The 16,341-nt window shown below is 39.4% G+C and overlaps 1 protein-coding gene across 3 annotated transcripts in view; it reads left to right on the top strand.

The window, feature by feature from the left end:
* Window positions 1-13,895, top strand: part of MYH11 (myosin heavy chain 11) — a 60,185-nt gene extending 46,290 nt beyond the window's left edge. For 2 of the 3 annotated variants that reach the window (XM_038186721.2, XM_038186720.2), the window contains 15 exons: window positions 661-805; window positions 891-1,097; window positions 2,263-2,367; window positions 2,468-2,620; window positions 3,017-3,265; window positions 3,538-3,750; window positions 4,423-4,635; window positions 5,372-5,533; window positions 6,288-6,416; window positions 6,946-7,034; window positions 7,262-7,385; window positions 7,539-7,747; window positions 8,285-8,393; window positions 8,995-9,167; window positions 13,215-13,895. In XM_038186721.2, the coding sequence (XP_038042649.1) occupies window positions 661-805; window positions 891-1,097; window positions 2,263-2,367; window positions 2,468-2,620; window positions 3,017-3,265; window positions 3,538-3,750; window positions 4,423-4,635; window positions 5,372-5,533; window positions 6,288-6,416; window positions 6,946-7,034; window positions 7,262-7,385; window positions 7,539-7,747; window positions 8,285-8,393; window positions 8,995-9,167; window positions 13,215-13,350 (2,416 nt within the window). In that variant the 3' untranslated portion in view covers window positions 13,351-13,895. Of the gene's footprint in view, window positions 1-660; window positions 806-890; window positions 1,098-2,262; window positions 2,368-2,467; window positions 2,621-3,016; window positions 3,266-3,537; window positions 3,751-4,422; window positions 4,636-5,371; window positions 5,534-6,287; window positions 6,417-6,945; window positions 7,035-7,261; window positions 7,386-7,538; window positions 7,748-8,284; window positions 8,394-8,994; window positions 9,168-10,310; window positions 10,343-13,214 lie in introns of all 3 variants that reach the window. The other variant, XM_038186722.2, reaches the window with a different exon arrangement.
* The last annotated feature ends 2,446 nt before the right edge of the window (window positions 13,896-16,341 follow it).

Genomic DNA, 16,341 nt, shown 5'->3' with positions numbered 1-16,341 from the left:
AGTACAACACTGTCTGGTGTTTCATACGGCCCTGTGGTGGGTTAGCTCAGATGACATAATTGTAAATGGCACATTTGGAAGACAGCAGTCAGTGGAAAGATTAGCCTTTCACAGTGATGGTCTCCAAGATCTAGACAATATAATTCAGGTTATCTAAATTATTTTTTTCTGGAGCTAGGTATCTCATTTTCTGTCTTAGGCACCTAAATAATTCAGTCTTGTACTTAATTACATAAAAATCTAAACCTTTTATTTTTCCCCTGATGTTTCATGCTTCAGGGACCACGGTTCTTTGGACCATAATTCTTTTAACTGATCTCAATGCAACTTCCTCTGATCCTGTCTGTTATATCCTGTGATAGTCACCTCATGGCATTTCTGTAAATTCATTTTTGCATTATCTCTCAACGTGAACTATAACTAGACTGACTTTCAGTTTGCTTTCACTCTGCCTTGCCATAACTTAGTACTGCAACTCCTATGGCTTTCATTGTGTTGGAGCCTTCCAACTCCTAAAGATCCAAAAACCATACACTAGAATTGAATGTGAGTTTTGGTAGCTGCAGGACCTTCTACACCTGTGCAGGACATTCAGTCATTTTCCCAGTGACTGAAACACTCTTATCTGCTGTTGCTCCATTTACGTGTGTTACCTTGCAGAGCAAAGCGTGAACAGGAAGTCACAGTGCTAAAGAGAGCTCTGGAGGAGGAGACTCGAACTCATGAAGCCCAAGTCCAGGAGATGAGGCAAAAACACACTCAAGCTGTAGAAGAGCTAACAGAGCAGCTGGAACAATTTAAAAGGGTAAGCAGAAGTTCATCTTATTGAAAACTATCCACTAAATACGACTTCATTTTATAAAAATTCTTTCTTCACTTCACGCTTTTAGGCTAAAGCAAACTTGGATAAGACCAAACAGACACTGGAGAAAGAAAATTCTGAGCTGGCTAATGAAGTCAGGAGCCTGAATCAGGCCAAACAAGATGTGGAGCACAAAAAGAAGAAGCTGGAAGTACAACTGCAAGAGTTACAGTCCAAGTACACAGATGGAGAGCGTGTTCGGACAGAACTCAATGAAAGAGTTCATAAACTACAGGTAAGGGGGAGTCTGTCCTTTCACTGTGACACCACGGACTTGAGTAGACCAGTTAAGCCGAGTTCATTTAGAGTACACCTGGAGGAATCCTGGCCCTATTGACTTCAACTGGAATGCTCCTTGTCATCTGTAGGGCTCCTACCTCAGCTATCATGCTGTTAAACAGTTAGAATGCTGTTTCATGGAAGTGACAGCTCTTAGTCTTGTGGTTTCCCTGTACACGTCTGTAATGCCACCACTGTTCCAGAGACAGCACTGCATGTTTTTAAAAGATACTTTCTGTTGATTTGTTGTAGGGTGGTGGGGAACACCAATAGGAATGTGGCTTCTGGAAATGGATTAAACAACTATTAATCTTATAAGATGTACTCAGAGAAATGACAGTGAAAGGAGAATGCTTACTTACTTACAATTTAGTTCCTAATAACAAATTAACTAAACATAATTTAAGATGACTCTTTGGTAGATTTGCAGTGCCTAGCAATACTGACCAAACATGTTGTTACAACTTTTTTCAGAGTACCAGTAAGCTTTTTTTTTTATTTTAAATTAATGGATAATGAAGAAAATATAATCAAAATGCATCAGCTTCTCTCAAACTTAAGAGAAAGGAAAATACAGGAAAATCCCCATTCATCTTTGCAAGTCACTGGAACGTGAATGAAAAATGGGAGCTGTATTTTCAGCATCTGTATCATTCATGTAAACAACGATATTTCTCACAACTGAATTCCTGAAAATACTGCCTATTGTTGTGGTATATACAATATATTAGTATTGTCTTATGATTAGGAACAGGCTATGATATTTGATAGTAATATGATACTAAGGTATCATATAGACAAAACCAGCATTACAACTTGGGGTCTTAATGTACAGGTCACAAAGATGACGTTCAGACACTGCAGATTTCGTATGTAGGATTTAGTTCTATGGGATTTAAATCCCATATACTGTTCAGAAAAATTGTGGCAAAGTTTATGGCTCTCCTATGAATTCCAGTTGAGCTAGAAACACCTTTAGTGCTTGAGGTGACCCAAGAAGCATAGAAGCAGATTCAGAATCCATTCAAACATTAAGACTTCAACGTATTCCTTTAACTTTAGTTTGCTCTACATTGAAGTTGTACAAAAAAACTGAGCGTTGTCACTTTGGTCTCCCATAGATTGAGGTTGAAAATGTTACCGGTTTGCTCAACGAAGCAGAAAGCAAGACAATCAAATTGACCAAAGACGTTGCAACCTTAGGATCTCAGCTACAAGACACACAGGTAAACCTATATCCAGTAAAAGCTCACCTACAGTAATTATAAATACACTATAAATGACCTAAACTAACGACCAACTTGTTGGTTGATGTGCTAACTATAGGAGCTGCTTCAGGAAGAAACACGGCAGAAGCTAAATGTGTCTACCAAGCTTCGTCAGTTGGAAGATGAAAAGAACAGCTTGCAGGAGCAATTGGATGAAGAAGTAGAAGCAAAACAAAATCTGGAGAGACATATTTCAACACTTACGATACAGGTATCAGTGCTATATAAATCACTAGCTCCATCACTGAGTTTTGTAATTCCACAGGTTTCAGGTTTGTAGAACTATCCTGATAAAGCATATGGACCTTCAGTGAAGCAGTGCTGATAGCCCAGATGGCATCAGTGAGGCTCTACAATGGAGCCAGCACTCTTCCTCTAGGTATATATGCAACACAGGTCCCAAGAGAGTCTTGCACAGTAGGCCTGAATGTGCATACTAGGCCTGTAGTCTGCCTCATTTTATAAAGGATGAGTAATGGGTAACTGTAAGTCGCCTCACATGGGTCAAATTATAGATTTCTTGATCTTGGTTGTCTCTTAATCACCTTCTCTGCCAAGCTTTTTTGTCGCTTGCTATAAAGATTTGTTCTCTAAATTCAAATTTCAGCTCTCCGACTCTAAGAAGAAGCTACAGGAATTTTCTGCCACAGTAGAAACTATGGAAGAAGGTAAAAAGAAACTTCAGCGAGAAATTGAAAGTCTCACGCAACAGTTTGAAGAAAAGGCTGCTTCTTATGACAAACTGGAAAAAACAAAGAACAGACTCCAGCAGGAGCTGGATGACCTGGTGGTGGACTTAGATAACCAGCGTCAGCTGGTCTCCAACCTTGAGAAGAAGCAGAAGAAGTTTGATCAGGTGTGAATTTAAAATTCTCCCTTGCTATGTTATCACCTAACTTTTCTGGGACTCAGAGGGAATCCACTGGCATAGAGAAAGATCAGAAATCTTTTGACCCTCATCTAAAAGATCAGGGTCAAAAAATAAAGTAGGATTGAACTAAACATACCATATAGTGGTTAATTAGTGTTTATATACGTTAATCAAAATGCCGGTTTCTCTCTGTCATTAACAACTGATAAGACAGTTTCAATATAAAATACATTCTACTAATGAATTCCTTTTTATAGATGCTGGCTGAAGAGAAAAACATCTCTTCAAAATATGCAGATGAAAGGGACAGGGCAGAAGCTGAAGCAAGAGAAAAGGAAACAAAGGCTCTGTCATTGGCGCGGGCGCTTGAAGAGGCTTTGGAAGCCAAAGAAGAACTGGAGAGAACAAACAAAATGTTGAAAGCTGAAATGGAAGATCTTGTTAGCTCCAAAGATGATGTCGGCAAGAATGTAAGTTTTGGGCTCAGAACGATATCCATGGTAATTTAAAATAGCAGCTAACAAACAGATAGTTGTTTTCAGTGTGTGGAGTTCTCTGTAGCACACAAAACCTTTCAATAAGATCAGATATTTCGTGCAAAATTCAAATTTTATTCTATTTGTACCCAAACCTTCAAGAGACTTGGCAAAGTAACTGTAAGCGACTTTTATTCTTAATACGGCTTCAAGTTTGAAGATTCTTCTAAGATTGGAAAAAGGGATTCTAAATCATTTATTTATTAAGCAACTTTAAAGTTGTAAACTCTGCAATCTCACAATCACATTTGTGTTTGCCACCAGCCTAACATGTACTTGTACAGCTGCAGCAAATTTCCACTGATACATTGCCAATCATTTATTTTATTACAGTGAGATGACAGTATCACTTTTAATACTGACTAAACTCAGTGATGATACTTGACTGATTAAAAATGAAAGTTTGAGATCCAAGGTCTCCCAGTTTATTTTAAGACAGATTTTCAAGTGTACAGAAAACGCTGGTTTACTACTTACACTGCAATTTACCTCATTCATTGTCCATAGCTGATGTTTTCAAATGGCCTATAATGCAAATAAGCTGTGTTTAAGTGAAATTATTTTTATTTCTTATAACAAATCTATGAATTTCTCATTGCTTGAAAGGTCCACGAATTGGAGAAGTCTAAACGGACCCTTGAACAGCAAGTAGAAGAGATGAAGACACAATTAGAAGAGCTAGAGGATGAGCTACAGGCTGCTGAAGATGCCAAACTCAGGTTGGAAGTTAACATGCAAGCCATGAAAAGCCAGTTTGAAAGAGATCTACAGGCCAGAGATGAACAGAATGAGGAGAAGAGAAGACAACTCCTTAAACAGGTATCATTCTTTGTTATTGCATTTGTAAATATCTCAACGAAACAGTTGAAAGTCCCCAGCCTTGTGCCTATACTAAAGCACTTTACTGTAATAATAAGGAAACATTATATTTCCTTGTGCTTGGCAAATAAAAACTATATGTTGGCTATTGCACTAAAAAAGCACAAAATTGCATAGCAGTATTACAGTTTTCCTGTTTCAGTAGCAGGTGCACAATGTCCAACAGAAAACAGATGTAGCAATTCAACCCTACAATCAATATAGTATAAAACATATGAATTATTTCTAGCACAGTAAGGAGAATTTTCCCTGTGTTCTCAGTGCAAGTGAAAAAAGACACCAACTAATATATCCATTTGCCTTCTCAATGTATCTATTCTTCTGTATATTTATTTGCCTTCTCAAGGTATGCTGAGTGGATACAAAAGCACTGGAAACGAACACAGACAGGACAGAACCTATTATGTAGATATATAGACTATAGATATATACTAGTATGCATAGTAGTGTGACAGCAAGGACAAATACTGTAGCTGTCAGATTTTCACAAGTACAGAACCTATATTGCTGACTCCTTTGAAGAGCCTTCAATTTTTTGAACAAAATGTAAATATTTTAACGGCTAGTGATACCACAATTAACAGTGATATAGAGGACTGTATAGATTACCCAGAATTATACGGAGTGTTTAAAAGCTCTTGAGGACTTTTCTAATCTTGTCTTCTTTGATGATCAGCTCCATGAATATGAAACAGAACTGGAAGACGAGCGGAAGCAACGTGCCCTGGCAGCTGCAGCCAAAAAGAAGTTGGAGATTGATGTCAAAGATCTAGAAAGCCAAGCTGATTCTGCTAACAAAGCTCGGGAAGAAGCCATCAAACAACTTCGCAAATTACAAGTATGTACAACCCACAAATACAGTCGTCTTTTCTGCTGCTGTCTTTTGTACTGACACAACATGAAAGTTTGGTTACATCTGTGAACATGATGATTGTTACAGGTGATAGGTTAGACAGGGACTTTTAACTAACCTACCAGAACCAAGTATCTGTACTGTAATGTTCAATATGAATGAAAAAGAAAACTTTACAAGGCAAACCATGAGAACCTTAAATGTCATCATTACAAAGAGCTTCCAACATTCTCCGACCAACACCCATCTGCTATTAACTTACTGATTTGAAGAAAAACAGATTCCAATGTAGAGAAAGGGCCACAGGATAAAGCCTACTATAAGACTTCAATCCTGGTTCTAAGAGTCAGCACAAAAGATTCTTCAGAAATCATGCAATTTCTGAATATCTTCATATTTATACTGTGCGTCTCCATATCTACAGTTCTGTCATATGCTGACAACTAAACAATGAAAGCAGACGTATTTGCAAAGATTAAAATCACACACATACTCAAACATTCCGGGGAAATGAGGACAACAGGCATTACAAAAGTCACAGTGTGCAAGCGGAAGCATCACTCTTCATCGAATAGCATTTCAGACCCTTCCAACACGTGCTAGCTGATCTCTCCAAAAAACATCATTTAATCAGGCATTATGGCTACATAAATGTGTGTCTTCTAGTCTGTGCGAATTTCTTTCTACTGAAACTGTAATAAAGCCAGACAAAAATAAATCTGTTTTTCTTTTCAAAAAGGCTCAGATGAAAGATTACCAACGAGAGCTGGATGATGCACGGGCTGCCAGAGAAGAAATATTTGCTACAGCCAGAGAGAATGAGAAGAAAGCAAAGAGCCTGGAAGCAGAACTCATCCAGCTTCAAGAGGTAAAGTAAAAAACTTCTAAAGCAATATAAAGCAGAGTACAAAGGATCTTCAGTAGCAAAACAGAACTGCAGTGAAACAATATAAGGGCTATAATAGTTACAGATGGAAAGCTATAAGAACTTGCTACAAGTTATGTGTGTTCCATGCACTCCAACAGTTGCCAAATATACATCTGAACATAACCAGATTAAACTGAAAAAAAACACCTTGGAAAAAAACACAGTTCATCAGATCTAAAGGAAAATTATCTGTATGATTCAACACAAATTGTTCTCAATACTTATAAATTCCTGAATGAATTAATTATTCCTGTATATATTAAATGGAAATCTTTTTGTCTAAAATTAATAAAAAGCAGGCTGACAGTCTGGGGAAGGTGTATTTTGTCATACTTCCCTAGGATTTATGATACAATAATTTATTCCATTAACTGGACAACCCAGCATACACTAGTTTCAGAAAATTCATGGTTGTCTAACTGAACGCTTGCTCATTTCTTTATTATGCTTCCTTTTCCTTTACTCCTAGGACCTGGCTGCTGCAGAGAGAGCTCGCAAACAAGCAGATCTGGAGAAAGAAGAGATGGCAGAGGAACTTGCAAGTGCTTCTTCTGGAAGGTAGGAATAGACTGGATGACTCACAAAGCTATAAACATGCTGCTGAACATTGCCCGGCTGCCAGGTTGGCCTGTCCCAACAGCCATCCAGGCTTGACAACACAACATGCATGTCTGACCAGTTTCATGATCTGCTTTTCTTTTCTTTGTGAATTATAGGCAGTTCCTAATAGTTTCAGACACATTCAACTCATCAGAGCCATAACAACATACTTCTTAAACTTACAGGACAAGCCTTCAGGATGAGAAACGGCGCCTAGAGGCAAGAATTGCCCAACTGGAGGAAGAGCTAGAAGAGGAGCACAGCAACATAGAGGCAATGGGTGATCGCATGAGGAAAGCAGTACAGCAGGTAGAGTTCATTTCAGCATGTGCGTCCCTGTTTGCATTTGTGAAAGTTATTTGTGGTTCTGAATAAATATTTGGAGAACTGCCACCATGAATCACCACCTGTCATTTCCCTGAAAGTACACATTTTTGACAGCATTCATTTTCACCCTTTCAGGCTGAGCAGCTGAACAACGAGCTGGCAACAGAGCGTTCAACTGCACAGAAGAATGAAAATGCCAGGCAGCAACTGGAGAGGCAGAACAAAGAGCTAAAGAGTAAACTGCAAGAGATGGAGGGAGCTGTGAAGTCCAAATTCAAGAGCACAATTGCTGCTCTGGAGGCCAAAATTGCATCTCTTGAAGAGCAGTTGGAACAGGAAGCCAGGTACGTGGAATTCCAGATGGTACAGCTATCCATTTATTGTTCCAGTTAATCAGTCAAATTAAACAAAAGCATATAGGATTTATATCATTGGGCTCTCAGTGCCATTAATATTTGGTGAAGTCTCTCACCCACTTAACATTTCTTAGAGACACAACCATTAATTGGAGTTATTCCAGATTCTGAGTAGAACCATTTTATTGCTGAAAAGTTCTACTGGTATCAAAGGCAAGGATCTGTTCCCCTGCCTTGCCGTATGCCCCTGCCAGATTCTCTGTTATATACTGTGCCATTTGTAGGACTATTTCTTGAGGAAATCAACTCATGCTTGAGCACATCTCCATATCCCTGTAGCACCTTAGCATATAGCAAAGACGCATACTTGATTTGAACAGAAGAACACAACCTTTAAGTTTTGCTTAGAATTCATCTATGAAATTCAGTAAGGCCTTTAACACACTGTTCCTTGGTGCCACATTCCCGAGGCAGGTGACAACTACAGAACTTCTACATCATCAAATATTGCATTGTCATTTGCAGAGAGAAGCAGGCTGCAGCCAAGACATTGCGCCAGAAGGACAAGAAGCTCAAGGATGCATTGCTGCAGGTGGAGGACGAGAGAAAGCAAGCAGAGCAGTACAAAGATCAGGTATCAGAATATGGCATAAGGGTCTTAGCCTGGGGCACAGGGATTTTCAGGTTTTACCCTAAGAAAAGAATATTCCACGTTCCACCTTGAAGAATATTCTGTGCTGGGAGAGCTATACAGCACTCTGCTAAAAGACTTGGCAATCTGATTCTTCTTTCATGCAGAGACAAGTGCCAAAGCACTAGTCCTTGCCCATCAACCAGCTGCAACAGTCTGACTTCACACAGTGATACATAGGACTCTGCACAACATCCCTTTTGGTACACAAATGGAGACCATGATCAAATTTTGTCCCACATTGAAAAGTTTAACTTTACATAAAACACACCAACGTGAAAATCAGAAATGCAGAGGTAGAACTGTGCAGTAAAAGAAACAAGTAGTTTCCAAATACAGTGTCTATTAGCAAAATGAACTCCCATGAAGTAACGTTATTTTTACATTTTTAGATTTTAAGCTTTCACCTTTGATTCAGGTCAGGTCATGTTTCTGTAAAACTGAATTCAGGTCATTATTTCTGTAAAACATGAAATTAAAATGAGGAATCTAAAGCTATCAGACCTCTTTTGACTTAAAGAATTATTCTAAATTTTTCACGTAGGCTGAGAAGGGCAACCTACGACTCAAGCAACTGAAAAGGCAGCTGGAGGAGGCTGAGGAAGAGTCTCAGCGTATCAACGCAAACCGCAGGAAGCTGCAGAGAGAGCTGGATGAAGCTACTGAGAGTAACGAAGCCCTGGGCCGGGAGGTTGCAGCACTGAAGAGCAAGCTAAGGTAGAGTGCCTTTGTTTGGAATAGCTGTTCCCACTCAGTGACAACCTTGAAATTTAGAACTAAATTAGAAATGTAGAAAAAATATCTACTTGAGTAACAAACAGACACTGATTATACTGCAAAATTACTCCTTGTATTAGCTTGGCAGATGCAACAAAAGGCCAAAATCAGAAGGTGAAATGCATTTCATACACTGCAGCAGTCTCAGGATTTCAGCTGTGAGATGAACAACTGTGATGACATGGCACAGACTTACCTCTTTTTCTAACTGTAACTCCTATTGGCTTAAATAGGAACAGAATTAGACTTGGTTGCTTTAGGAAATACCCTTATTGCTGTATATATTTATTCTTACAGTTACAAATACAGTTAGAAATGCTCGTGCTTTTCACACTCATACCTGCACAACTCACGCACAATGACTGTAATCAGTCTTGCACAACTCCATGGGAAGCAAAAGGCAAAGCACATTATGTGACTCTTATCCAAAAGTCTCTTTGGACTTCACCCTTCCTTATTCAGTGTCATTAGACCAAGGAAAGATCAAAATGTCCCTCCGTATTTTCTTATTAAACTAAACTAAGTTAGTTAAAACTAACTGGGAAAAAGATAAAGCTGTGATCAGCCCACTACATACCTGAGTTTTCCTGCACTTGTTGGGTCTGAAAGCTCCAAGTCACTGAAATACAGGATGACTTAAATTATAGGAAGTTGCTGAATCTGCATCATCATGCTGTGAAATTTTGTTTTCTACCGAAAACCAAAGGTATTTCAGATGAAACTAACGCACCTGCCTAGATGTGTTCTTGAAGCTGTTGTTCAGGTTTGCCAGTAACATGCGTGAACTTCCAGATGTGAATACTTCCTTCGAAGTGAAGGATTAGGGATGTGGTGGCCTTTTCCATTAGCACCATCTTGGGTGGTGCATGCTCTTGGCTGCTTAACAAAGGAGCGGCTGCATCCAGTCCCTTTTACACAGAAAAGCATATTTACATAGAATAGCACAGTTGATCTTTGTCTGATCCAAATGTAATGTCATTGGCTGTAATGTACTTTGTTTAATTATTTAAAAGTAATCTACCTACCTCTGATCATGACCATGTGCTTAGTATAACTGCCCGGGACTCTTTATCTCTGTTTCAGAGGGACACAGGAACCTTCGCATGACTAAGCAGGTACCATGCCTTCAACTTTGCAGCTAGCTTGTGTTGCACAAATTTCCATTTTCTTTGGCCCAAGTAAAAATTATGTGAGGTTTCTGCAAACTGTGAAGGCTTGGATATCTTGGCATTAATAATTTTTTTTCAAAAGAGACAAATATTACAATAAGCTAGCTACCGTCAGCTGTTCATCAGTGATACATCTTTCTTACAAGTAGGTTATGTACTGTTGTAGACTTACCAATGTTGCATTCTCACCTCTTATAAACTCTACCAACAGAGTACGTAATAAAGTACTCTGACATTTTCTGCATGAAAATTGTTTTTTTTGCACCTATTTACAGCCAAAAAAAGAAAATCTGCAAATCAAATACACCATTAATTAGTAAAATTGATTAAAAGCACTAATGAATATGAATCATCACAGCATGTTAAGTGTTTCACAGTATTTCTTATGCATACTGTAATGTTGATTTTAAGGTAAGACCCTATCTAATTCACATGAGATTTGCAAAGGTCTTATTTGCATGTGATTTATTACACATTGGTGGCATCCAATCACAGAGAGAAGAGGAAATCTTGCCATTCGTTATGTAGCATTCTGTGCCTGTGTCACTTACAAATAGCTATTACTAAGGCTTTTAGAGCTGTTTTGCAGCCATTACTAGCTTGTCTACTGTATGTTGCTTGTCTACTATTACTGAAATGTAAAGCACAGACATCAGAATTAATATGAACACTGTAACATAGCACAGCATTATGTTATACTTCATCACATTCTCTAGAGATAGGAATAACACCTGCTGTTGCAAAAATTGAAGAGCTACTGCCTTGTAATATTTGTACATCTCTTATTTTAAATATGCTGGATTTCGCTGTGAATACACAAATATTTAAAGAAGATGTCTTGTCCTTGCATGTGCCTTTTAGTCAGGCTGATCTTCCCAATCAGGCTGTTATTCAAGCACCACTCCATTAGCACTTGTTCAAAGATAGACAAAATAGATGCTAAGCAAAACACTAATGCTTAGGGCTTGCCTCAGCTGTACACATTACTCTAAAGGCATTGATGCAAATGACCACAAGAACATTATCAAAGACATGAACCTGTTTTAGATTAACAGATTTAAACAAAAAGTATCTATAAACAGGTCCAATACTAGTTTGAAGGGTGTTCACTTTTCTGTAGCCAAGACTTACTACAAGAAGTGGGTAGACTTCCTATTACTCTCTGCCAGTCCCATGTTCTTTTATAGCACTTCAGTGAACTACCACAGCATAAAAATGTCATTTGACAAATGATTCATAATTAAGTTCAGATAGCAAGAGTCCAAGAGGGGTAAAGAGCTCTTCCTCGTGAAGACTGAGACCTTCATTGATAAGAACTAACAAATTTACTGACCTAACTAAAATGTAGGGACAAATACTTGGCATCATAAAGTAGTAGACTGCTGTTTTACTCTGTCAGCCATGGCAGGGTAGAAATTAATTACCCTTCTGTTCAATACATGCCATTGGCACCAGAAGTAGTTCTAAGAGCAGAACTTCAAGGAAGCATTATTTTCAGCTAGTTGCTTGTTCACATCACAATTAGTCTACCTTAAATGGTAGAACTGATTAAACACACACACAAAAGGCAACAGACTACACGTCTCAAGGAGTTCCACCTTGGAAATACAGGTTTGTACCTCTGAAATAACTTAGTCCAGCCAATGCTCTTACCTACTTCCCTAGTATGCAACAGTGAATTTGGGGCTTGAATAGCTGCTTCAGAAAGGATGACAGTGGCTTAGTCTTTTGCAAGGACAAGACAAGCCTTTAAATATTTCTGCATGATTGCTGTACCCAAAAGCGCAGAGTTGGATGTATTTTAACACCAAATTAGTAATTTTGGCCAAACATTCAGTGATCATGAAAATATTTTGTCGCTTATGTCTGTGGTCTCAAGCCTTGACAAAGGTTTGCTTAATGAGGAGCAAGTGAGAGGCCATGTTACAAAACTCCACTGTTTTGTAACACACTAGCAATGGAGGCCAAGAAGAGACAAACATCTTCTGGCTCACTTGCTCACACCTCCCAGAAAATTAACCTTGAGGACCAAAGTGCTCCTAGCTTGGGCTATGTCTATGGAATATATGGGAAGGGGAGGGAAGGGAAAGGAAGAAGGGGTAGGAGGAAAAAAAGCATTTTCTTCAAGCTCTTCTGTAAGACACTCTGCTGAGTGTCAGCATGTGAGTTAAGACAGTTTGCAAGCACACTGATGGCTTCCTCTCCCCATTGTGGAAAAGGTTGGAGCTACTCCCAGCCTAGGATGCCATACATGTCACAGCACCTGTGGTGCTCTAAGCAACACAGCCTTTGCAGAGAGGGACTGTGGGCTCAAAAATGCCTCCTGTCATCCACAGCACTACAGTCCCTGGCTTTCAGTACCTGTTGAGTTTATTCAGACTGCAGGTCAGAAATTCGGTATGAGATTTCTGTATCTCCTTGATCTTCTAAAAGCATCAGCAATGCTCCCCTGATGATGCAGGGACAAGCAACCCACTTTCCAATCCCTTCTAAGCACAATCAGTTGCAGTCCCTACAGGGGAAAACAGTAAAATGAAAGGAAGAGTAGGGGATTTGTGGCAGATGAGACAATTCAGAGTGGAGCTTTAAGCACAAGAACAGGAATCCCAGCACAGTTCAAAGGAACTGGGAGTCTGAACCTGTCCATAAACTAGCCTTAGATAGTACAGAACAGAAAGCTTTATTAGGTGCCCACAGCTCTTGGCTGTTTTGCATTTAAAAACTCAGGCCCACAGGTACTGTTACAAAACTCCACACTTATTTGTGAGAACTGCAAATGACCTAACATCTAATTTTATTTTTTATTTACTTACTACAGGAGGGGAAATGAGCCAGCATCTTTTGCCCCACCCCGCCGATCTGGAGGCAGAAGAGTAATTGAGAATGCAACAGATGGAGGTGAAGAAGAAATTGATGGAAGAGATGCAGATTTCAATGGAAAAGCCAGTGAATAAACACGCTTAAAAATTGCACTGCAGTAAGGAGAAGGAGGATGATATTTAGCACTGTTTAAGTCTACTCTTAGTGTCAAGGTCACACACACCCACTCCTCTGATGATGATAAAAAGCACAACTGCCTTGTCTCTAATGTATAGATTGGTGTTGAAAGTACTCCAAAACTTTTACCAGTGTGTTTGAGAAGTTTTGTTTTAAATTCAGAGTATTTCACCAAGAATCGTCCAGAAAGAAAGTTCCAATAGCTCAGACAATTTAAGTCCCAGTGAACTGAAGTTTACAAAGGATTTGTAAGACTGTTGCAGGGAAAAAAAGGCATTGGTCAGTTAATCTTTTCTTAAACTTTCATTTTGTCTTAAGTATTCAATATAACTTTTTTTTTTTTCCTGGTTACTACACCCCTGATGCACCACTCACAAGGTGAAAGTGCCTTTTTAATCACTTACTGAAAAATAAAATATCATTTGTTCAAATTAAGTCAAATGTTACAGTTTTATATGCACCATGGATGTGCTTACACACTAATAAAAGTCTATAAAAACCACTCCAATATTCTTGTGCGCAGGTGTCACTTGGGTGCAACACAACATGCTGGAAGGGAATGGGATACAATGGAACATGTTTACAACTCATACCTTTTAGGAAAGGTCAACTATTATCAGTTTTTCATTCTGGTGATTTTTTAAGTAACTGCTTTTGAAGGAATAAAATAATATGTACACAGCTAGCTGAATGAAAAATGACATGAAGCACTTGGGACAGGTTTGGCTACCGCATGGAGACATGGTGCTAAGAAACCCTAGGATGGATCTAAGGACATACAGGACCTTCAAGAGACTTGCACCCTTCTGGCACAGCAGCTAGAAAGCAAACAAGGCCCCAAATACCTATGTTTAGGTAACTGCATCCACACTCGAAGTCTGTATGCAGAGGGACAGTCACAACCTCTAAAGCTGGCCTGGCTGGAAACAGTTAGACACAGCAGCCCTCACTGAATGCAGTGATCCAAGCCAAGCTACTCTGTATAAAGGGATCAGCACACAGTTACTTTTATTTTTGGAGTACTCCAACAGGACTGCAGCCCACTTATGGAAACTACCAGGACCTCCCACAGATGTATACAGCTCTAATACTTTCAGATAGCAGCTGGCTTTGTGGTCATAGTGGGACAGCAGAGAACCATGAACAGCAAAGCCAGGTATAATATTGCTCTGAACTGAGAACAGAGAGCTTCCTCCATGTCTTAGGTTGTAATGCAGGTGAAGCTTAAACAGTATGACTACAGGGAGAAGATCATGGAAAAGTATCCATCTTAACCGCTAATGTGATCACCTTCCAAAACTGAATTTTGTACCAGAAGGCACAGAGACCATGAACTCAAGAACTTCAGACCAGGCACCGTTTAGCCAGCAGAAGTAGATCCCATAGACTTCTCTTAGCTCATAAAAGAGTAAAGGAAGAGTTCAAATAAAGAATCTATTTAGAGTGACTAAGATGATAAACTGGTGATGGGCAGTTAGTAGGTGTCAGCTGAAAGCTTTTCATTGCACGGTCAGGCAAGCAGCTCAGCTCTGTAACTGTGTCCAATAGCCAGCTATTATGCTGGTGAGCCTACACATGTGCAAACAAGGAGACCAAGGAAGTCAGACTTCAAACAGAATGGTCTTCAGCACCAATACTCAGATCAGAGCTGGGCAATTGAACATTGTGACCTTCTAAAAGGATTTCTTCTGAAAAATGCATATGCATAACCGTAAGTGTTGGCCCAATGGTTAGAGTACTGCCATAGCACTTCAGAAACTTGGGTTCTAGTCCCTATTCCACAAAGTTTATTTCAAAATAAGAAGCCTAAGTGTGTTTATTTAGTAACACTACAGGAAGAATCCATCTGCAACAGTGGCCAAATACCACTGCTTTTGGCTGGATACACTGTGCTTTGGATTTGTAATGAAAATAGTATTGACGAAATACTGTTGTTTTAGCTTTTAATGAATAGTGCTTACAGCCTCGTGTTTTTCCTGTTTCCCTGTCAGCAAGATGGCTGAGGGTGGACAAAAGGCTGGGGGGGGAAACACGGCCAGAGCAGACCTCAACTGACCAAATGGATATTCTATACCGTATTTCACATCACACCCAGCAATGAAAGCTGGGGGGAAAGGGAAGGAGGAGCAATGTGGCATGAGGAGCAGGGGTATGTGTTCAGAGTTACAATGTGTCTTCCCAAGTAATTGTTAAGCATGATGAATCTTTGCTTTCCTAGAAATAGCTGAACATATGCCTTCCAAGGAGAAACACTGAATGAATTTCTTATTTTACTTTGCTTGCACACACAGCTTTTCCTTTACCCATTAAACTATCTTTATTTCAACCCATGAGTTCTTTGCATTTTTACCTTTCCAGTTCTTTCCCCGACCCCGCAGAGCAGGGGAAAGAAGCATGTGACTATGTGGTGCTTACCTGGTTGCCAGGGTTAATCCCCAATACCACACTAGTTTCACTCCCAGCAGATGCAGTATTACAGAGGTGACTGTTCTGCACTAAATTATTCTGACAATTGTCAACAGCATTCCCATACTCCCCCAGTGATCTGATTAGTTGTAGTTGCATAAAAATATGTATCTGTATAACATACCATCTTAAAATACCTGCAGTCACTTTAACTTCAAATCCATGGCTCTAGTACATCCCTGACTTTATCTCTACCTTATTTCAGTGCTGACTTTCAACTTGAATGCAAGCCAACCTGCTCACCAAGCAGGCAAATCCTGGCATGGCAAGATCATACAGAAAATGCAACTTGTCTTGAGTGATCCCTCCAGGCTACATAGTTCAGTGATCCAGAGTCCATGTGACAGCAAAACTAACAGAGTAGCCCACATGCTTCAGCTCTTCATGAGTAAGAAAAGTGTAAACTTCCTGTGTGAGAGGACAAAAATCACATTAAAATGGATTAAAACCAGAGTTCAAAGTTTTTACAGAGCAATGCCAAC

This window comes from Anas platyrhynchos, chromosome 15, assembly GCF_047663525.1.
Source record: "Anas platyrhynchos isolate ZD024472 breed Pekin duck chromosome 15, IASCAAS_PekinDuck_T2T, whole genome shotgun sequence".
Lineage (NCBI taxonomy): Eukaryota > Metazoa > Chordata > Aves > Anseriformes > Anatidae > Anas > Anas platyrhynchos.
This window is presented reverse-complemented; position numbering and strand designations above follow the sequence as displayed.